Genomic DNA, 23,402 nt, shown 5'->3' on the forward strand with positions numbered 1-23,402 from the left:
GAGAGAGAGAGAGTAATAGAAACGTACATAAGAAGCATCTCCAATACTCAAAGCAGAGCAATGCCACTTGTCCAATTATTTGAGATTTGCCACCTCATTGCCTATGTGTCTGCTTAGTTGGCTTGAACCATTGGATGATATGTGTCCTCCAATGGTTTGCTTTATTTATTGTTTTACTAGCCTATATCCCGTGTGACACACGGGTTAAAAAAATCAAATTAATAACCTATTATTTAAAATCATCTTTTATATATTAACCAACAAAATAACCTCTAAGAGTATTGTCATTCGTGCCTTTATATTCATTTCGTTATTTTAATATAAAATTTATTTATCTCTAAATTATCTTTAGTTTTAAATAACGTATCACGTCTATCTCTATATCTATATCTTGATCTAACTCACAAAAACTAATTTTAATATTTATTTGTCTTTACTATTCACTCACAATCCAACTTTTTTTTAATGTATTTTTCTTCTTTTTAACTGTACACTCTCATCACAGTAAAACTTGTTAACTTTTATTTTTCAAACCATATGGCTAAAGCTTGACTAAATCCTATTTTTCGAAGTTGGAATTCAAGTTACCCACTTTGGGTTTAGTGAAACTGTAGCCATATTATTTGAAAAATATAAGTTAAAAAACCATATATATGATATATTTGGAAAAGATCTTTTTTTATATGAGAAAGATAAAAAAAATAACGTTAGTGAAAACCCATCGGTCTCTCAATATTTCCCCCTCGGTTTCTTCAACACTCCCCCCACATTTCTCTCTGTGTTTCTTATCTGCAACATCCATCGAAAACCTAAAATCGCCGAATTCCGCCTCTTCTTCAACATCAACACAGTCGATTTCACGATTTCACTCACCAAAAGGATCCACACTAACAGTTATCAGAAATCAGCGCATTCGGTAAACAATTTTGAACTTATTTGTTACTTTTTTAAAGATTTCCTAGTTTTATTTGTTTAATAATGTTCAATAATGAGAATGTAAGTGTCGGAAATCCAAATAACGATGACCAGAACTTCAGTCGTTTATGTTTCTAATTTTTTTTGACTTGTTTTTATATGTAAGTAATGTTTAGATTATGTTTTGTTATGCATTAAACACTAAAAAGTTGATCATGATCAAACCCTAAATGTTTTGTTAGTGCTACTTGATTTTCAATTTAAACCCTAAAACAGAGATTTGGATTGTTTGTGCTTGATTAATGGCCTGGTTATTTAGAATTTTCACACTTTTTGGTATTTCATATAACATTTCTGGTGATAATGATGGTTTTTAGGGATATGATTGATAAAGGTTTAGTTTTTATGCTAAATTTTCATCGTGCTGTTTCTAGGAACTGTTATATGAAACTTGAAGGTCGTTGTGGTTTTTCTTTACTTCAAACCCAAAAATGGAGATTTTGATATATGTTCTTTGAAACCCTTAAGTTATCCTTAAGTTTGTTATTTGAAAATTCTGATGCTACTGTATTTACCTTCCTGATTGTAAGTATCTATTTCATTCTTTGCAGATATGGATTCATCAAAAAACCGTCATTCATTCCTAGCTTTTGTTGATGATGAAGAGCCTATTTTAATGGTATTTTTTTTTAATTTCGTTGGCTTGTTCTATTAATATTTTAGGTAAACATTTGACAAGTTTCTTATTGCTTTATTAGGAAATACCAATTGATTTTGCCAAAAATCTTTGGGGCGATAAAATACCATATTATCAAACTGTTGAAATAAGAGATGGAGATAAAGTGAGGAAAATGCGTATTAGAAAAAAAAATGATGGGCCGGTCTTTACAGATGGTTGGATGTGGTTAGTTAAAGAAAATCAATTGAAAAACAAAGATGGGGTACGGATAACAGCAGTTGGCCAGTTGAACTTTGAAGTTTTGTGTTTTAAAGATTTGGTATGTAAGAACACGTATATTACAGCACAAGTTGAATGCGACTATGGAAATTGTGTAAGTGAATTCATATTATTTGAACACTCATTTAAAACATATTTGAAATTTTATGAAATTGTTTAGTAAAAATTTGTTTAATTTCTTTTATAGGTAATGCCAGACAAATTTTATCCTGACTTTTACGGCAACAATTTCAAAGGTGGAATGGCGAAGGTTATTTTTGGAGAAAGATTTTGGAACGTAAGACTGGAAGGAGGTTCGAACGGTGGTTATTTCACCGATGGATGGGAGAAGGTGGTTGAAGAGCTCCCTATAGACAAATATTATTACTTTGTTTTTACCAGCCTTGATTTATTAAGCTTTGCTGTTTCCGTATTCGATCCTGACACCGGAACTGAAGTTTTTTTAAAAAAGGTTGACTGGTTGTTTTATAACGTATATAGTGAAACATATTAATTAAAACTGTTCATATTTATACTGAATTTTTTCTGCGCTTTTTAATATTTTCTAGTCTACTGCGGATGATGATATGATAGTTGAACAAAAGTTGCCGGCGGATGTTTGTGAAGAAAATCTGGAAGGAAATAAAAAACATGTAAGTATTCCGCTTGTTCATTTTCAAATTGTTTTATATGTTTAACAATTTATAATATATTTTATTCAATTATTATTTAACTTTTACGTTTTGATGCTTTATTAGACCAAGCTAACTCCAAAACTGTTTGATAGGTTTAACATTAATTGATTTATTTATTATAATTATTATTAAAGCTTTACATAATCATGTTTTGGTAAGAAATAATGAAAATACAAAACATTCTTTGTTTATTTCAATTTTTTTTAAACTTTTAATTATTCATATTTATTGTTTTTCTTGTGAAGGTTAAAGTCAAGTCCAGAGTTGATGAAACTCAGGTATTTAAAACATAAAATGAATACCGGTCAACTCACTTATCGTTATATATTTCATAGTAACATGTTTATTTAAAAGTTGTTACTTATTTGTGTTACTTTTCATACAGCCAAAACGAAATCTTCGCAGCAGAATTAAAAGAGTTGATGCAGCAGCAAGCAATGCTTCTCCGGTCTTGAAATCCACAGAAACGGTAGAAAACATAATTGTTAATTTTTTGACATTTAAGGTTGATATTTTTTAGTAACAAACTTTAAAAAAAGTTAATAATTATTTGTCTTACTTTTCGTACAGACAAAAAGAAATCTTCGCAGCAGAATTAAAAAGGTTGATGAAGCGCCATTGACGGGTTCTCCATACTTGAAATCCACAAACCTGGTAAAACAACAAATTGTAACTTTTTGGGAAATTTTATTTTCTTTACATACTTCATATATCTTAATTATCTAGTGCTTTTCGTTCAATATGATTTCTGCAATAACTGGGTTTGGGTTTAAATTGTTTCGTAAAAATAGAGCCACTATTTGTTTGGTTATAATATAGCCGTTCTTTGTTAATGGATAAAATACTGCTTTGTTCCTTTCTTTTTGGTGATAATACATGTTTTATTTGTTTAATGAAAATAGAGTCATTTGTTCATTTGGTGGAGTGATAATATAGTTGTAATTCGCTTCCTGATAATATAATCATTTGCTCCTTTTGATTTGATGAAAACTTTGAAATTCGGTGTTTGATAACAATAGAGCTGATAGTAGTGGTTTGCATTATTATATAGTCTCCGCTTCCTTTTGTGATAAAATTGTTTTTTGTGATAAGAGAGTGTCGTGTAGGGGTCGTCAAAATTACTTGACGAACTTGTAAACATCCTAACAACAAAGTAGTAATTTTATTTGTCCCATGTTTTTTTGTGTGTGTTTACGAAATCGGATATCCAAACTTCGGAAGTCGTAACTTTCAAATACGGTTTCGGATAATGATATTTAATAACCAAAATATTCGGATAGCCGGTTTTAAACACTCGTGTTTGTTTCGTGATAATATATAATCTCTATAATACATATGTAGAATATGTTCAAATGACTTAAAATTTCTGCAGATAAAGCGCAAGAAGACACTGCAAACACTTAACCCACAATCAACGGTTTTGAACTTCAAAAGAATTGCGGAACACAGAATTGTAAGATTTTGTACATTTTTTTTGGTTTCTTTCTATTACTTTTTATCAAAAGGATATATTTAATCATTACTGTAATATGTTTTGTTTTTCAGCGACTACCACCAAAAATGTCATCTGTGTTGGAGTTATCTCCTACGAATCTCAAAGAAGTGAGTGTTCAAAACCAGACAGGTGAAGTTAACTTTATAATGACCAGATCCGAAAAAAACCGCAAAGTGTTTCGCTATGCATTTGTTGGATGGTCGAATTACTTGAAGGCTTGGAACATCAAAATGGGAGCAGAATTGTTTTTTGAATTCAACCATTCAACCAAGGTCTTGACACTGACAAAAGTTGTGGAGAAGCGTGGTGTTAAGAAGAAAAAATCGCGTGCATGAATCGAAAGTCTAGTTGTAGTTGTGGTCGTTTTTGTAAACAATATATATCCTAATTTGTTTTGTAGGGCTTTAGAGTCCTAGTGGGTCTAGAAAACATGGGGGCTAAATTAGACAACTTTTGGTTTATTTTGGGTTGTGTTTTTTTGTTAATCCAGGGGAACAGGTACTTAGCTAAATGCATGGTTGGTTGTTACATTTTTGTATAATAACTTTGACTATTTTGGATATTATGTGTTAGGTTTAATGGTAATACACATTTGACGTGTGACTCAAGGGTTTAATACTTACAATTAATAACCTATGATTCCATTTTAGGTTTTATATCTTAACAATCAAAATAACATCTAAGAGCATTGAAATTGATGCCTTCATCTTCATTTATATAATTTTAACAACTTATTTGTTTTTCTCTCAATTATCTTAGCTTTTAAAAAACCTATCACGTCCATCTCTATATGTATATCTTTATCTAACAGAAAAACACAATTTTTATTATTTATTTCTATTTCTTACACACTCACAACAAAAAAAATAGTGGATGGATATGAGCCTCTAAATATACAGGTTTACTTTAATGTCTTCACAAATTCTCTATTATAGAGATATCAATGTAATGTTATTTTAGTTCTTACTTTAAATTTAAATAACATTTGATTTTTTATATAGACTACTCAACTTATCATTGTATTACATTTCAAAAAATGCCAATAAATGAAAATAACGATAACAGTATTCATACAGTATACTAACGTGTTGGACTTAAACTAAACATAAAGCAACATACACGTACACTTCACTGTTACTAAACACATGATATTTACATTTACATTACAAATTTCTAAAAACTTCTTTGTATACGACATTTGACGTTGTATCAGAAAGATTTCCATCACTATCTAGAATAACAATTTTGAGGCCATCTCGTCGGGTAACTCTTGATAATGCAACATACAATTGACCATGTGTGAAAACTGGATTTTTCAAAAACAAACCAACTCTACTGAGTGATTGTCCTTGACTTTTGTTTATGGTCATTGCAAAAGATACCGCAAGTGGAAATTGTCTTCTTTGTAACTTAATGTGAAGTTTTTTGTCTGTAGGTATCAACGTAATTCTAGGAATATAATGACGATCGCCAATGTGACTTCCAGAGATAATCTCTACCTGTATAACACGTTTACCCAAAGAGACCACCTTTAATCTTGTTCCGTTACACAAACCACTTTTTTGGTCAATATTTCTAAGAAGCATGACAGGAACACCCACCTTGAAAACTAACCTATGATTCGGCAAACCAGAAGCTTTAATTCCATTAAGAATATCCGGTGAGCATAATGATTCATCTAAATTCTCATTAAGCATTTCTGTTGGACAGACACTATCGGAGCTTAAATATTCCTTCTCAACTCCCGGAAAAAGTGACAGCATACGATCGTTGATTTCTTGAACAACGTCATTTGTTGGAGCTAGAATGGCTCTTTGATGGAAGTAATTTGCTTCATTGAAATTATATATAAGAGAAGGATATACAAACTCGATTAACTCTGAAATGGGATCAGACGAATGTTTGATGAGAAGATCTTCGGGTATTTGTAAAATTGCATTGCCGTCATTCACACCACCAACATTACCTTCACCTATATCCAAAAGCCAATTTGCAAACTTGGTAGTTTCTTGTATTTCAAATGGATCATTTGAGCTACTCAACCTCAAATTTTTGGTCAATTTTAGGACTTTGCAAGTTCTCCAAATATAAGAAGAACTTAAAGAAGCATTTACAATTTGTTGTCTGCTTCCTCCTGGCACCACAGGTAGAATTTGACGAAAGTCTCCTCCAAAAACTATAACTTTCCCACCAAATGGCAATTCTGATGATGCTCCAGATACAGATCTAAAAAGGTCTTTTAACGATCTGTCCAAAGCTTCAAATCCATGTTTATGTACCATTGGTGCTTCGTCCCAAATAATAAGTGAGGTTTCTTGTAATAAACGTGCAAGATCGCTATCTGGCTTAATGAAACAAAAAGAATCCTCATCTAAATTGATAGGAATGTGGAACCGAGAGTGAGCAGTCCTCCCTCCTGATAGCAAAAGAGATGCAATTCCACTGGAAGCAACACTTAAAACAATTTTCCCTTCTGATCTTATAGATGCACATAAAGTCTTCCAAAGAAATGTTTTTCCTGTTCCACCGTAACCATAAACAAAAAAAACCCCTCCTTTGTTATCTTCCACTGCTCTGATGATTTCTTCATATATAACCCGTTGTTCTTGAGTTAATGAAGAGAAAAGTTTACGAAACTCTTCAGCTAATATCTCCGTGTCATAAGCCAACTCTTCACTACGTAAAAGATTGTTTGCGGAAGATATACAATCATTATTAGGAAAAGGCATACTGGAATACCTTTTAAGAGTGGAATTATTTCGAAGTAAAAACTTTTGGATCTCAAACAATGTTAGGTTTTTAATTTGATCTTCGTTGAGTTCCAAACCTATCAAATAACGAAGGAAACGTCAAATAAATATATTACATTAAGTTAAACATTTAGATAAATTCTATTATAATGGAAAATACCTGGATGTTTTAAAATACGACGTTGCTTGTAGAGAATGTCATCTGATAAGTAAGTGAAAGTTTTTTCCCACACAAATTCCGGTCTAGACATACTCTCTGACATTAACATTGTACAAAACAAACTTCTTAAATAATAACCCGATCCGGTGAAACTTGCTTCTATAATTGCTTCAACATATTCATTGTCATCATCCAAAAGGCCATATGCATAACATGCATCTCTAAAAGTAGGATACTCAACATCATTTACGGTTCTGATATCCTCAAAATTTCTTGGACCTTTCACCTTGTTCAACAAAATCCTCAAATAATAAGCTTCACCGACTGAAGGAGAAACCGAATGAATTCTGCCAATGGAAAAACCTCGTTTCCTTGGTTTCCACTTACGTTTGTTGATCTTCCATACAAATTTTGTTGGGAATTCAACATAAGTAAGTTGACGTGCCGCATGGTATTTTTCATTACAAACAAACCACTGTAAAAACATGGAAGCATTCACAGACGGTTTATCTAACACATCTTCTATTTCTTCAAATTCTTCATAGATAACATGTTGTTGTCCTGGAAGATGAAAAGGAAGCCTAATGACAGAAGGATTTCTATAATGTATATCATAAGAAAAAATCCGCCAAGACGCTTCACAAGCAGATATGTATCGACAACTATAGTAGTCTTTTATTTCATCAACCGTCTTTTCTTGATCATTTGCTTCTTTACTTGGTACAAAACAAATTGATGCCCTATCATGACCTTTATTTATATATTTAAACAAATATTTTATTGAACCGGCCTGATTGCACCACTCAACATTGATGTGTGCTTGATATCTTTGTAAAAGAATTTTATTGTATGGCACAACACTGCGGTTATCTAACTTGACATCTGACTTCTCAATAAAAACACCGTTGTTACGTCTTCTATAAACGGGAAAACCATCACCATCTATGCATGTAGCTTCACGAAATTTTTTTGGAAAATTTTTGGAACACTTTCCGTCAATCATGCAGGGACAATTCATTTTTTCAACACCACAAGGACCATGAATCATGAACTCACTTACAAGAAAATATAACTCTGGTTCTTTGTCTTTGTCAGGTATTTCGGCAGAAATGAATGGATCGATATAATCAACGGTTGGAAGTTTGTGGTCGGCATGCATAAATAAGCACAAATGAGCATGAGGCAAGCCGCGCTTTTGAAACTCCACCGTATATACAACTAAAAATAAAAATTACAAATAAAATTAAAATTGTGTATTAATTTTAATTTTAATTGTTTACTACCGTTTACTAACTAAATAAGAATATATAACATAGTTTAAAGTTTATTTATTTTAAATTTGAAAATAAATGTAGAAAAGTTTTAAGACAAAAACATAAATATATAAAATACCTGCTTGAAGCTTTCCAAGAATTGCATTATCCCTTAAGTCTTTAATGATGGAATCCAACTTGATTTTAAATAACCTACACAAAATATCAGGCCTATCTTCCGGGTTAAGAGTCGTGTCCTTATGAAACCTCTTCACTTCAGGCCATTTTGGGTTACATGTGATTGTTATGAAAAAATCTGGATAACCATACCATTTACAAAGGGACATGGCATCTAAATAATTTTGAAACATGTACCGTGCACTTCCAGTAAAAGACGAAGGTAATATAACACGCTGACCGATTTTAGAGACATCACTTTTGCCTTGTTCTTTAACAGAACATAAATTCTCAAAAGTCTCGCATCTTAATTTCTTTTGTTGAGTACGTATGTATAAGAGCCTTTCACTTTCAATCATAGTATACGCATCGACCAAAAATTGTTGAAAAAGCCTTCTGGAATTAAGAACCAAAGAAAACGTATTCGATCTATCTTGGATTCTGTAGCAAAAGTATTCTCTCATTGTGCACGTATGTCTTTTACTTGTGGTTGAAGGAGAAACATCACTGCTGCTTGAAGTAGAAACATCACGATGAAGGATATCAATTCTATAACCATCATCACCGTAAACAAAAAGTAGGGGATATTGAAGAGCTAAATAAGAAGGATGTAGTTCACTAATTCGCTCCAGATAACCTTGTTTACTCTTCACAATAATATCTCTCGGTTCAAACAAAGTGTCAATATCTCCAACTATTAAAGCAGCAACTTCAGAAGCAGTTGGCAAGTTATATGTCCTACCATCTTTATTCCTTTTTGCAATAAGGCGAATCTTAAGATTCTCACAAGGATTTCTTTGAAAACAATCTCTCGCCATTCTGTAAGACTTAACCAACTGATTGTGAGAATCCAACATTGCCTTCAATTCTGAAATAATTTCAAAATCCAAAATTTCACTACTTGAGCTGGAGTGTTTTCGGCTTTCCCTAATTACAAAAAAATTAACTAAATTAAATAAGGATTGATAAAAAAATTTGAATGAAATATGAATTAGAGTAATATTAAATAAAAAACATACCCTAAAACAAATTGTCTGTTTGCAACCTCATTCTCAGTATCATATATATATAACTGAGAAAACTTAGGCTTGGATCCATTCGTTGGTATAAGACTTCCAATACTATGATAATTCTCACCACTAAGTCTGAATACATAAGGAGAATTACCATTGTTAATGGAGTTGTCTACTTTTCCACCCATGGAAGTAAAAGAAAACATTGAGTTGTAACGACGAATGTTTTTCAAAAAATGAATGCTTTTAGAGTCAGAAGAAGTATAAAGACTTTTATAATCAGAGGGCGGGGGTTTGAAATCGGGAAGTTTGACTTTGCTGTAACCACAACATAGAGAAAAACTTGATTTAGTCTTTCTTTGATAACTTCTTAAGACTTCATCTTTCCATAATTTTGCATGACATGTTTCACATATATGACTCTGATCACCATGATCCAAGTAATCTGTTAATGGAAATTTATAATTTTATTATTATACAATTATAAAATGGTATTGTTAAATGGAATAATATTTCGAAGTGAAATATTACCTTTTGATATGCCACAAAATATATTCGTTATAAATTCTCCGGAAAAATGGAGTTTTTCTCGAGAATTGTTCACCGAAGATAAATGAATATTCTTCTTTGACGTATAAGTACCTAAAAAAGGAATTCGGATTTAACAATTTTCAATTTATAAAAATATGTTAAGTACTAATAATAATTTGAATTTACATTTCGAAAATAAAAATAAATATATAACGTACTTTGTGGTAATTTGATAGATGCTTGTGTACTTGACCTTCGAAATTGTAATGATGGAGATTTAATTCCTTGTTTTTGCCTATCACGATATTGTTTCCTGATGCTCCGACAAAACTTTGGGCTACTATAATCATCAGTGGTGATTGAAGCTGTAAAAAATATAATGTTGTATACAAAGACAAAAAGTTAATGGATTAATGTACCTTTTTTTGAAATTTATAATAAGAAATTTATTAATTTATATACCATTAGTAATATCTGATAGCATAGGTGTAAAATATATATTGGAAGAATGAACAATGGTATGTTGATTTGGTTTTGATTGATAAGGAATAACAACTTGCTTCACATAAGGGACAGTTCTATTAATTGGTGAATTGTTAAAACTTAATTGGATATCTGAAGAAGAAGTACCTACAAAATATAGGACAAGTATTAATAATAATTTGAATTCCAAGCGTGTAATTCGATAATGAGAATACCACCATACTTTGACAATATGTGAGACAAGGTTGTGTAGTTGAAATTGGATTGTTGGGTGACGTAAAATTCAAGCCTTTTTTCCTCCTATCTAGATATTCTTTACGGATGCGGCGATTAAACTTCGAGCGAGTATAATCATTATCGGGGAGTGAAGCTGTGAAAACAAAAAAACGTGGAGAACAAAGTAAAAAACATAAGGAAAAAAGGGACTTTTTACATAACTAATTATAAATAAATATGTACCATTTGTAACATCTGATAGCAATGGGGTATAATAGATATTTGAAGCAGTGTCAGTTGTATGTGTGTTTGGAATTGATTGATAAGTATTGACAACTTCCTTCCCATAATAGACATTTAGGTTACTTGGGGATTGGTTAGAACTAACTTGGACATCTTGCAAACCTGCTTTAGGAAAACAAATATTAAGTAGTGTAATAATAGTGTACTCCAAAAATTTCCAAAAAATCTAATTTATAAATGAAATAATATGTGAGTAATGAAAATTAAGTTTACAAAATAGCTTATTCTTAAATTATTAATGGTAAAATGAAAAATTACCTTTAGACTTCTTGTGGGAATTCCTTTTACCGATCTCTTCTTTTCGCATAACTATTCTTTCCTTAAAATCTAGAATGAATACAACTATTAAAACAATACACAAATTGGTGAAATAAAATTAAAGTAAATACATACCATTTGTAATGTTAGATAGCGGACTCCGCATTTGAAAACCTGAATAAATATAAAAAACTAACATTAATTTCAAATTATTGTATTATAAGTGGGAATAAATTAATATTCAATGGCATATATTTATCACAAATAGGATAAACTAATGAAAACATGACCTTTCATTGTGGAAGCCAAATCACAACGTTTCGTTTTTTTAGCTGCCAGATGTAATTTCCGTTTTTGTCGCATAACCTTTGCTTCAAAAATTCCTTCGTTTTCATCTGAGGATAATAATATATGGTATAACTAAGGAAATAAATAATTTAAATAGACTGAAATATAACCCATATTTATATAAGTATTTATAAAAAATAAAAATTAAAAATGTGGAGTTGTAAAATTACATAATAAGATGTGGAGTATTTGGACCGTATAGAATTTGGAAGTTTAAAGGGGATAAACTTTTGAAAAGTATGTATTTTGATAAATTATGTAGTACAATCGTAGTATATATAAAACAAACTCATGCTTAAAATTAAAATTTGAGTTTATAATAATGTATTATATGTGAGTGTCAATATTTACAAAACATTTGACGTCTTTCTATAACTACTATCAAGTGAAGAAGATAATATATATTCTTCAAATAGTAGTTCAAAATGGAACATAGTTGAAAAACTTATCAACGTTATCTAGGTATATTTACCTTACAACCACATCAAATATAATAGTGTCAAAAATAAAAGGAAAAATGTAAAAAAACATTAAAACATTAAAAACCAAACATAATACTTGCTTTTAAATATTGTCTAGAAGCATTCAGTACAACAAAATGATATTAAACTTCTGAAACATAAAAGCTTGAATGATCCAAAGCTTTTGAAGTAGTTCTTAAACGATAAACATAACTTAAAACACATAAAAATAACATAGGAAAACAACACTTAGAACATAAAGACTGTAAAGCCTTCATTTTTCAATTTTTGGAATTAGGAGAGTTGGTTTTCCAGGTTTAACTGGTTTGGTGGTTGACATTTCTCCATTTTCCTCAACATCATAACTCTCAACCAAGTTTTTCTTGAAAGCAGGTTTTTTGGTTTTCCTCTTAAAAATCGCAGGCTCACCAATAGGCTTACTTGCCATGGCAGTGTCCTCCAAATTTTTGGTCAAAGGGGTGATGACATTATCATCCATGGACTCAGAAGGAACCTAAAATTGATAAACAAAATTTTTGTCAGGAAAATTATGGGAAGATTTAACTTAAAATTAAAAATATTTAATATAACTATACATACCTTCGATTTGAAGTCTTCATTTGATTTGGTACCAACAGTGACTCCCATAATAACATCAGTGCAGTTATCATCCTGCATTTATGGAATTTTTCAATTTTAATATCAAACATCAAAAATAATTCACAAACATAATATTGAAGATAAAGTATAATAATGAGGAGGTTTATAGAGTACACAATGCATACATTCAGGTTAACAGTATCTTCTGATTCCATATCCGTGAACCTGTTGTTCAAAGAAGCAGTAGTTTCCACCTACAATGTTTTCCAGAAAATAGAGTATGTAAAATATGTTTATATACTAAATGAACAGGAAATGAAGTACTTAAATTTAATATTACCTCAATGTTGTTTGCTTTCTTCTCAAGCTCAAATATGATATCCTCATCGTCAGTCAATTTAGAAACACCAAAAAACCAAAAGTTGTGTTCAATGTTGAAGTCACTGATATCAATCTTGAATGCAAATTTTTTCCCTAAAAGAGCTTCAAACTCGTCAGGATACAGACCCTTATCACCACCCTGTAGTATATATACAAAAATATTATTGACATATTACCGGGGAAAAAAAAAAATTGGAAAATTCATTAAATGGAAACTTACAGCAACGTGTTTCTCAATTAAGTTAGCTGCAGTGGTATTTAGAATGCGGCAAGCATCTCTGTCAAACAATGTCAATGACACAGTTCCACTGGAATCTTGAACAGTCAATGGAATTTTAAGCCTAAATCAAAAGGTGTCAAAAATGTAAGCAATGAAATATAAACACCTAAGATAAAAAAATAATTTCCAAAAATTTATAATAAATTACACCTTTTAGTATATTGAATCACAGTGTCCTTGCAAGTTTTGGTTTTGCACTCATAAACCTCTTCTTCATCAACCAAGACACCAACCGTTGGTGTATCATCCGAAACTTTTGGAAAAACCTTCTTGTTACAAGTTTTACAAGCAAAGTAATACCAAGGCAAATCTTCGGATATCATTTGAACAGTACCAACAACAACAACAGACTTGGCCTATAAAATATGTAGTTTAGTGATAATAACAGAAATAATGTTAATAAAAAAACATAGTCAATTGTAATACCTGATTGAGATTTACTTCAGCTATGTTGTTGAATTCAGATCTAACAACATACTCATCATACAAGGATAAAAAAAATTCCAGAAAGCCGAGAAGATTGACTCGAACATGACGAAGCAGCAGAGTTTGCAATCAGACTGTTACAAATAATCATAGTAGATTATTATTTATGTTACTATAATATATTAAGGAAATAATTTAATAAATTAAATCTCTGTTTGCATTCATTGAAAAGATTCACCTCTTACGAAAAGTAGTCATTTCATCAACATCAGAATTTATGAAAAGCTTGGAAACATTGAAACAGCTGTTAACATAACCAAAACGACCAAAGTACTTCAAGGTACCAAACTGCAGAATGACAACAATAACACCATGTTGTTCTCTGTTTTCCCATTGCTCTAAAATCCGATCAGCATAGGAATCCCACAAAGACAGGTATATTGATTCCATCCTTGACATAAAATATACAAAATTCAGGAATAATGTAAATGGGTAAAAAAATAAAAATTAGGAAATTATAATCAACAGATTGAATAAGAATTAAAACACATACTCTAGATCTTGAATGATGACATTGAGTTTCTTGGTGTCTTTACCCCTTGCTGTCTTAAACTTCTTAAGGTCTTTAACATCAGCAACAAAACCAATAACATCTAGAAAATGAAAGTTGGTTAAATGTGAAAAAATTATACAGTATATAAAAAAATAACTAAAAAACATGTATGAGGTTTTTAGTCACCTATAGATTTGTTTTCTGGAACAGTTTTGTCAATGATATCCTTAAAGGATGTGAATGAGAACCCATACATGGGACCATTGAAATCCTTACATGGATACACATCGGTATCACAGTAGATTCCCAGCTTGTTTTTGTTGTCCACATACTTGTACTTGGACTCATTTAAACCAATAGTGGGTTTGACAATGAAATAGCAATCTGTTTGCAAATATAAAAAATAAACATAAATGAATTCAAAAAACTATAATAATTTAACATGTAACGTAAATGTAAAAAAGTTGCTATGTAAAACATAAATATTAAAAAAATATCAAATACTTAATATACTAACTTTACAATTGAAGGTGGTAATATTAAATTTAAAATTAAAATTACAAACAATGTAGAAATATATTAAGCAATTGCTAATGTATACATGTTATAACTAATTGCATATAACTAAGTTATAGGTACCTTTTACTACTACAATATGTGGATGTCAGCAGATTATTTTTAATAAATTTAAGGATAAGGTAAATGTAAGTATACAAATATTATAGGATGTTTATAATATAAGCATATAAGGTACTTAAATGACAATGTGGTCAAAAGTTGTGGTTGTTCCATTACAAAAAGAATCACAATTTATTATGGATAATATGAAAATACAATGGATAATACGTTTTTGGATATAAATTAACTTATAACTACCATTTAGTTCTAAACTATGTGGATGTAAATAACTTCTTTTAAATAAATTTATGGATACCGAATTTGGAAGTATACAAATAATTTATAATGTATACAATTGAAACATGTATAGGGACTTAAATGAGAATATGTTGAAAACTACACGATTCACAATTTGAAAGTAATCATAAATTTGTAGGGGTAACATGATATTATAACTACTAAATTAATGAAAAGTGACTAAAAATAATTTAAAACAAAACACATAAACAACCAACGCAGCTGTAAAAATATACATTTTACTGTAAATATGGGAGTTGTAAATAAGTACATATAAAACACTTAAACAGGCAACTTGTTTCATTAAATATTACTGAAAGTACTTTAAAAGGTTAAAAGAATATACCTGATTCATTGAAAACTTGTTCAAATCTCGGAAACCATCTTCGGAGAACATTGCCTTGCATGGTGGTTCCCTGTCAAATAAAAAATTACAAGTAAAAATAATAAGGAAAATATTCACGAATAATATATTAACTTTAAGGAGATGACATAGAACAGAAACATGAAAATAAATTTTGACATGTTAAAGTCAAATGTTCATAAGCCGAAGGATAACAATTTAAATTAAAGGGATAACGAATTACATAACATAAAATTTAACAAACTGAATGTCTAACAGCGTATCTGTTGATGATAAGCAACAACCAAATTTTTTTTACAAAATAAAAAAACATCTTTCTTTATGTGTAATTGTTAACAAAAGTGTTAGACTACACAAATGGATAAGTCAAAAGTTAAAACAGCGGTGTAACAAATTATACATTGAAATACACGCAATAAATCAAAAACAGGAATTTATTAACAAAATGCCATCAAAAATCATACATACGGATAAAACAGTTTGTTGGTAATCAAATACACATAGCAACATAATTTATGGGGCATACAATGGAAAGACGGTTTAAAACTATATTTCAAATAAAAGGCGTGTGTCAAACGGGATATAGCCTACTATTTGAAATAAAATCAAACAAAAACGAAATTATATCATCATCAACATCATCATCATAACATAACATAAACTAAATAAGCTTTAGGGATAAAATTAAATTTAAAACTACAAAATCAGGAAATTAAACATTTGAATACACGACATAATTAAAAAACAGGATCAAAAACATAACAAAACAAAAACAAATAAACAAACACTAAAATTAGAAGATGAAACAACACAAACTTGTAAAACACGTGGTTCAGATCTACAATAATCCATAACAATATCAAGTCAACAAACGGCTAGAATCAAGAACAGTGATGAAAAAAATAAGGAAAACATAAACGATTAAACGCGTGGTTTTAATATTCAACAAAGTTTAAAAATAAAATAATCATCTTGAGGGATAATCAAACATGACTCTGAAAAGGTTGCAAATACATAGAAGAAATACTAATATGATGAACGGATGGTTCAGATCTACAATAATAAGTCACAATAGTATATATATAAATAATACAATGGAAAGGCGGTTTTAAACAATATTTCAAATATTTCAGATCTACAATAGTAAGTCACAATAGTATATGATTTTTACACTTTTTTCAATTAATAACAATAACCCCTAGTTGATAGCACTTTAACAAACTAACTGAATAAATAAATCACTGGAAAAATGTTTACCTTAAACGGATAAGTTGAAGTTTTAAATTTGTTCGTTACTAATAAAATATGTACTTCATATGAGAAATATATACCTCTAAATCAACAACGATCTTAAGGACTACTGTTGTATAGGTTTAAATTAATTGTCTTTGTAAAAATTAAACAGGTTTATGGTCTTTAAAGTGATTACAAAACTATGGTTATGATTAGAAAAAAAAGTGTCTTTATGAAACATAATAAAAATTTATTTTTAACTTTAAATATAAAGAAATAATGTAAGTATATATTTTAAAAAAAAAACTGCAACGTTAATAAACTTACTTTGTTATGGATTTGTGATTACATATACAACGACAACAGAAAATGAGACTTTTAAAATTATAGAATTTTGAAACAAATATACCTCTTCATCAACAACAATCATTTCGATTGAGTAAAACTGCTCTGGATTGTTATACATCGGTTGCTTCCATAAACGGAGTACACGAACCTTCACAGTGTAATCCCGGCGAGCCAAATCCAAATCCTTCAAATAAGTGATGTTACTATATCAAAGAAATTTGCGTTAATATTAATATGTATAAATTACAATATGAAACAGAATATGTTTAAAATTTGAATTCAGTACCCGAGCTCCATTAATTCAAGAAGTTGCTTCAAGATGAAAGGGAAGAAGGAGAATTGAAATGGGTGAAAAAGGAGGAAGGGGTAATGGATATAAATAGTGAGTATTGGAAGAAAAATACAAAACTATATAAGGTATATGAAACTTATCAGAAATAGTCAACTTTATTGAAAAGGTAGTAGAGTAACTAAAAGGTGAAAAACTTAAAAATTGTGTATTTGTCCTTATAGTTGACCGAGGAAAAGTTTAAGCTTCCAAAACCTCCAATTAAGAAACAATGAAACGTTGAAAGTGACATGTTTATACAAACAAAATGTTCAGAACCATTTTAGGCATTCAGTTTTGTTTTTAGTATTCTGTTTTAAAAAGTATGGTCTGTTAACAGCCTTAATAGGCTGTATAAATATCAGTGGTGTATGTTGAGTTTTTCTTGTTAATGAAACGTTGAAAGTCAAAATTATTAAGGAACAAATAATTCAGACCCATTTTAGGCTTTCACTTTTGTTTGTATTACTATGTTTATATAACTAAAGTCTGTTATGGACCTTAATAGGCAGTATGAATTTGAATTGGGTATGTACAAGTTTTTAAGTTATTAATTATTCTTAAAACTTTTTAAATACATATGTATATAAAATATATTTTACTATTCTTAACATGTAATGTTGTATAGGTTTAAATTACTTATCTTTGTAAAAAAAAAACAGGTTTATGGTCTTTAAAGTAATTAATAAAACTATGGATATGAGTAGAAAATAAAGTGTCTTTATGAAACATCATTGAAATTTATTATTGACTTTAATGGAATCACGCCTAATAGATACGGATTAAACATTATGAAAATGATATGAACTGAAATAAAAATATGTTATAAATTTTTAAAAAATATAACTAATATCAAGGTATTTAACATAAGTGACATTATTTGTTGCAAACAACAAAAACACAAAATGGACAGTTAGGGGTGTTTGGCCTACCTTATTTAAAAAAAATTATAGCTTTATTAATCTTTTTTTACATCATCATAACAGATCATAAAGTAGAAGGCAGTTTAGGGTTAAAGTTTATTTAAAACATCATCAATATGAAATTAAACATTACAATATAGGCGATAAATAAAAAACAGGATCAAAAACATAACCTTTTGATAATGACTTTAAGAACAGGAAGCATGCGGTACTCATGGAAAAGAAGAACGGTTGAGCAAGTTGAGAGGAAAGATAACAACAACAAACGCCTACAATCAATAACAAAAAAAGGATAAAAGATAACAACAATGAAGAAAAAAAAATTAATAATTATAAATTAACTTTACATGATACATTTTCACGTAACAAAAACCAATCCTCTGTTGAAGAAGCAACCAGTGACAGTTTTTTGATGGAATTATTATGAGGGGTCGGTGACATTGTCAAGGAGAATAAGAATATGCTATCACTAAGCATCTAATGACACTCCTTGACAACATCACCGACACATCGATCTTTCCAGCAAAGGTCTGTCACTGGTTGTTCTTCAAGAAAGGGTTAATTCTTATTAAGTTTTTAAGCGTATCATCTAAACAGTAAAAAAAGTGAACTTATGGTTTTATTTTAAACCGCAATTATACCATCTGCAAAAATTACAATAAAAATAGGGGATTAGAATTTAAAAATGAACAATAAATATCAATACAGATATTAAGATTCAGATATGTTATAAATAATTACTTTTTCAAATACATAATCCATAATGTTAATATAACTAAAAATTAAAAACAAAAATATTAGTCATATTAAGTCAACAATTGAATTTGAATTATCAATACAAAAAATTAGTATGAATATTCAAGTACCAAGTTACAATTCCTCAATTACATTTTAAAATGTTTATTAACAACTTGAGTTGGTTTATGGAAAATTATCAATATTAAATAGACTTATCTGATTAGAGCAATTCCAAAGAAGAATGAACTGAAGTGCTAATCAAATGAAGCCCACCAAGTTGATTGACTGCCAATACTTGAATAAACCCTAATCTGTTCAAAGCAAAATCAAATGTTAGAATAACAAAAATGAATCACAAATCATAAAAACTAACACAAAATCAACAAAGACATGAAGAAAAATATATTTACCTGTTTATCGAGTGGTTAAGATCTTCAGACATGATTGACTGATGAAAAATATCAATGGATGAAGAAACCCAAATATCAAAAACGGTGGTTCATATCTAGAAAAAAAAAATAACTAAATCAACTAAAGTGCAAGAATCAACAACAATGATCAAAAATTGAAGAAACCCATACCTCTGAAACGCGTGGTTAAGAGCTTCAAGCCTGATTCACTACCGTTAAATCAAGAATGGATGCTGAAACCCTAATATCATAAACGGTGGTTCAGATCTAGAAAAAAAAAATTACAAAATCAACTAAAGTGCAAGAATCAAGAACAATGATCAAAAATTGAAGAAACCCATACCTGTGAAACGCGTGGTTAAGAGCTTCAAGCCTGATTCACTGCCGTTAACTCAAGAATGGATGATGAAACCCTAATATCATCAACGGTTGCAGCAGATCTATAAAAAAAAAAGAAAGGAAATCAAGTAAATGAAAAAAGGGGGTTCAGATCTACAATCGAAAGGAAACAAAATCAAACCCATAAACGGCTAAAAGAAAAAACCCTAGTAACAGATCTAGTAACATCAGTAACAAAATCAACTCAAGAAACTGAAAAATTTGAAAAACAATTAAAAAATATTGAATAAAACCATACCTGTAAATCAAAACGTTAAGATCCGGATTCATAAGGGAGAGATGGAGAAGAAGAAGAGTAGGGCGAGTGGAGAGGAAAGAAAAACGAAGGGTAGCGGCGGGGGAAACTATTAGGGTTTCTTCATAAGGGGGGTCAGATCTACAATCGAAAGGAAACAAAATCAAAGGCATAAACTGGTCAAAGATAACAACAATCAACAATAATTTCCATACCTGATAATAGCGAGGTTTAGAACAACAAAACTGTAGGACTGATTGAGAAGAAGAAGCTTTGAGCGATGGAAGAAGGAGAGAAGAAAGAAGAAACCTTGGTAGCGGCGCAGAAGAATGTTTTAGGGTTTGTTGAAATGTTTACCCCAAAACCGGGTTCTCAATTGGTGGCATACGTGGAACATTGAATGGTGTACACGTAAGTATGTTGAAGGATAGTTTGACATGTGTCTTGGTTGAGTGAGGTTATGACAAGTGTCATAACCTAGTTCTTTTATTAGGTATAAAGATTTGTTAAAAATATAAAGTTAGAACCGGTATTTGAATTTTGATGATTATTTTAAAGTAAAAAATGTTAGGAGAGGAGGAGCGTATGAGAGAGAAACAGAATCAAATTCTATTGAGGTGATGTTTAAGAGAAAAAAATGTTTGTTTCTTATAATACTCAACAAAACAAACTTGCATCAAACACAAGACCAAAACTGGGACTACATTCTATACCGGATATTATACAATGACCAAGACCAAAACCAAAACCGTGCATCAAGTTGTACATGCGCATAAACAACACACTTTTCTAGTTTTCTTCATCATCTAAGGGCGTTAATGAAAGCCATCAAAGAGTCAACATCTCTCTTCTCGGACGCATACTTAATAGGCCTTGACGAGTGCTTCGGGAAGAAAAGGATCGTCGGGAAGCTCCCAAGCTGCAATTCTTGTTTCGCGAACGTCTTCTGCTCACCGTCGGCTCTAAATTTCCCAACCTTTACACCACTTCCAGCTAACTTATCAGCCAGTTCCTCATACGATGCTTCCATTGCCTGCAAACACAATGAACGTTTAACACTATGACAATGTGTAAAGTACATTAAATCGATGCATATAGTATAACCATGATCGTGTTCATTACCTGACAGAAGGGGCACCAGGGTGCATAAAGAACAACCATCCAACCGTCTTTTCGGTCTTCCATCTTCAGAAGATTCTCAATACCAGGCCGGCTCAAGTTCACAATGTTTTGGCTCTCAAAGATATCAGAACTCGCATTACCATTCACCGAACCATTCCCATTTACGTTTTCCTCTTTAAGGTTTCCTTTATGCAGCCCGCATTCTTTAGCTTTGGCATCCTCCCACCACCACCTTCCTTCCCTCTCGTGTTGACCGGGCAAGACCGGCCTCGTGCACGGCTCGCACCCTATTGAGATGTACCCCTGAGCATGCAGCGTGTTAACCGGTACCTCCATGGTTCGGAGGAAGTTCCATATATCGTTACCAGCTACATTAGCAACAGGGTTCCACTTCACCAAGCTTCCCGACCCACCATCCATCCCTTCAAAAACCGGATCCACCTGAACCACTGGAACTTCGGACCTAGTCCCTGGAGACTGGTCTTTTCTCTGACCCGTGATCCAAGCCCGCAAACCCTTCAAAGCCCGCCTCAAAGGTCGCACCTTTCGCACACGGCAACATTCCTGATGACCGTCTTCATAAAATGAGAAAAGACCCTTGGTTCTAACCAAGGCTTGTACTTCCACAGCATCCGGGAACATGTACTCAATCCGGATGCCATAGTGTTTCTCAACGGTATCAAAGAATTTGTACGTTTCCGGGTTTAGCCTCCCGGTGTCAAGGCTAAAAACCCTGAACGGGCGTCCGGTCAAGTGAGCATACTCTATCAAAGCAACATCTTCTGCACCACTGGAATCAAGGCACAATTTTGGGATGTTAAGATTGTATTACAACAATCATAAGCTAGTTTTAAATCGTGCAGAAACAAGTTGTAGTGTTGGATTACCTGAAAGCTATAGCAATATCATTCCCATATTTTTCAAGGGCTTTATCCATGATTTCAAGTGGGGAAGCCTTCTCAAGATCCTGAGCCAATTTCTCAATGTCCTCAACCTCTATTGATTTGTCCACTACATCTGTATAATTAACCAACACAATAAGCAATTATGACACACACCCTAAGTTACTTGTAAAAAAACCAGTAACATTTTAGCAATTTTAATTTTCAAATACTTGACCTTAAAAAGTCAAAATTTTCTCACCAGTGAGTAAACCTTAACCTAGTACTATGATTATTGATTAACATGAACCCTGGATTATATAAAAGGGCATAATAAAATAAATTAATCCTATAAAACGACTAAAATGCCCCTAATTGATCCTGATTGCATGGTTGATTTATAAACCCTAGAAAAGTAATAATAATCATACCGGGAGCAAACACAGTGGCAGCAGAAGGAACGATAGAATCATTCCTCTTGGGTTCAGCATTCAAAGCCTTCACAGCCTCAGATCGTTTCCGGGATAAATTAAGAGCCGCCGGTGACGGAAAAGATCGATCTAAAGTTTGCAAATTGCTTGCACTAAACTGAATCCCTGCAATCATAAATTAAATAAGAAACATTGCAATTCAAAACACTATCAAAAAATTAGGAAACAGAAACAGTAAATACAAGGGTAAAATCAATGAATATACCTTGTTGTTCTGTACGAGAATTAGAAGAGGAAAATGCAATTGAAGCAGAAGTAGAAGCAGTAAAAGCCAACGCCATTGATGATGAAGGTTGAAAGGAGATGTAAACAAATTGAGAATTGTGAATTTGAGGATGGAAGGAAGGAAGTTGGGGGAATTTATGAGAAGAAAAAGGATGATCAAAGGTGAGGGGTTCATTGAACCTGGACGTGTTTTGAACGTGTGTTTTTACATCAAAACACGCACTCTGCGGATGACGTGGCACTTTCTAAAGCAAGTTGAGGGTCGACATGTTTCGCTTAGTTAACGGCTTACGTCACCTGCCAGGGAAAAAGTTATATTAATTATATATTTTAATAAGAGGAAGGTTCAAGGATAAATTACATGATCACTTTTTTCTCTTTTAGAACGACGATTACATGAACAGTTGCCTTCGGCGTACCCAGCACTTATGATTATTGTAACATTGGATATCATAGGGGACAGATATCAAATGCATCATGTTAATCAAGCATTACGTATTAAATCGAATTATCACGTGGTAAGCATTTAGCACGATTATATATGATACAAGAACC

General features: G+C 31.3%; 5 protein-coding genes and 1 long non-coding RNA gene across 6 annotated transcripts; 1 reads left to right on the forward strand and 5 right to left on the reverse strand.

The window, feature by feature from the left end:
• Positions 1-988: 988 nt before the first annotated feature.
• LOC110939541 lies at positions 989-3,387 on the forward strand. Its single transcript, XM_035990519.1, has 10 exons — positions 989-996; positions 1,293-1,381; positions 1,527-1,594; positions 1,674-1,967; positions 2,061-2,324; positions 2,422-2,505; positions 2,793-2,825; positions 2,933-3,016; positions 3,118-3,201; positions 3,367-3,387. The coding sequence occupies exons 1-10, from the start codon at positions 989-991 to the stop codon at positions 3,385-3,387; spliced, it is 1,029 nt and encodes a 342-aa protein (XP_035846412.1).
• Positions 3,388-5,205: 1,818 nt separating this feature from the next.
• Positions 5,206-11,483, reverse strand: LOC110939542. Its single transcript, XM_022181100.1, has 12 exons — positions 11,477-11,483; positions 11,322-11,360; positions 11,187-11,270; positions 10,869-11,030; positions 10,633-10,779; positions 10,389-10,556; positions 10,145-10,291; positions 9,927-10,037; positions 9,402-9,840; positions 8,345-9,309; positions 6,953-8,170; positions 5,206-6,869 (listed from the first exon to the last, which is right to left on the reverse strand). The coding sequence occupies exons 1-12, from the start codon at positions 11,481-11,483 to the stop codon at positions 5,206-5,208; spliced, it is 5,151 nt and encodes a 1,716-aa protein (XP_022036792.1).
• A 644-nt stretch (positions 11,484-12,127) lies between these two features.
• Positions 12,128-13,778, reverse strand: LOC110939620. Its single transcript, XM_022181197.2, has 7 exons — positions 13,683-13,778; positions 13,407-13,612; positions 13,197-13,317; positions 12,936-13,115; positions 12,781-12,849; positions 12,596-12,667; positions 12,128-12,509 (listed from the first exon to the last, which is right to left on the reverse strand). The coding sequence occupies exons 2-7, from the start codon at positions 13,577-13,579 to the stop codon at positions 12,270-12,272; spliced, it is 855 nt and encodes a 284-aa protein (XP_022036889.1). The 5' UTR covers positions 13,580-13,612; positions 13,683-13,778; the 3' UTR covers positions 12,128-12,269.
• A 138-nt stretch (positions 13,779-13,916) lies between these two features.
• LOC110939543 (replication protein A 70 kDa DNA-binding subunit A-like) lies at positions 13,917-18,787 on the reverse strand. The gene is made up of 7 exons (XM_035990520.1): positions 18,720-18,787; positions 18,520-18,615; positions 17,157-17,298; positions 15,497-15,566; positions 14,422-14,619; positions 14,236-14,335; positions 13,917-14,133 (listed from the first exon to the last, which is right to left on the reverse strand). The coding sequence occupies exons 1-7, from the start codon at positions 18,785-18,787 to the stop codon at positions 13,917-13,919; spliced, it is 891 nt and encodes a 296-aa protein (XP_035846413.1).
• An 890-nt stretch (positions 18,788-19,677) lies between these two features.
• On the reverse strand, positions 19,678-20,448 carry LOC118492493. Its single transcript, XR_004894015.1, has 3 exons — positions 20,132-20,448; positions 19,838-19,934; positions 19,678-19,761 (listed from the first exon to the last, which is right to left on the reverse strand). It is a non-coding gene; the product is annotated as an uncharacterized LOC118492493 (long non-coding RNA).
• Positions 20,449-20,718: 270 nt separating this feature from the next.
• LOC110939621 (5'-adenylylsulfate reductase 3, chloroplastic) lies at positions 20,719-22,982 on the reverse strand. The gene is made up of 5 exons (XM_022181198.2): positions 22,828-22,982; positions 22,563-22,727; positions 22,138-22,267; positions 21,251-22,040; positions 20,719-21,161 (listed from the first exon to the last, which is right to left on the reverse strand). Exons 1-5 carry the CDS (start codon positions 22,901-22,903, stop codon positions 20,931-20,933), a joined length of 1,392 nt encoding a protein of 463 aa, XP_022036890.1. The 5' UTR covers positions 22,904-22,982; the 3' UTR covers positions 20,719-20,930.
• Positions 22,983-23,402: the final 420 nt, after the last annotated feature.

This window comes from Helianthus annuus, chromosome 5 (assembly GCF_002127325.2).
Source record: "Helianthus annuus cultivar XRQ/B chromosome 5, HanXRQr2.0-SUNRISE, whole genome shotgun sequence".
Classification (NCBI taxonomy): domain Eukaryota; kingdom Viridiplantae; phylum Streptophyta; class Magnoliopsida; order Asterales; family Asteraceae; genus Helianthus; species Helianthus annuus.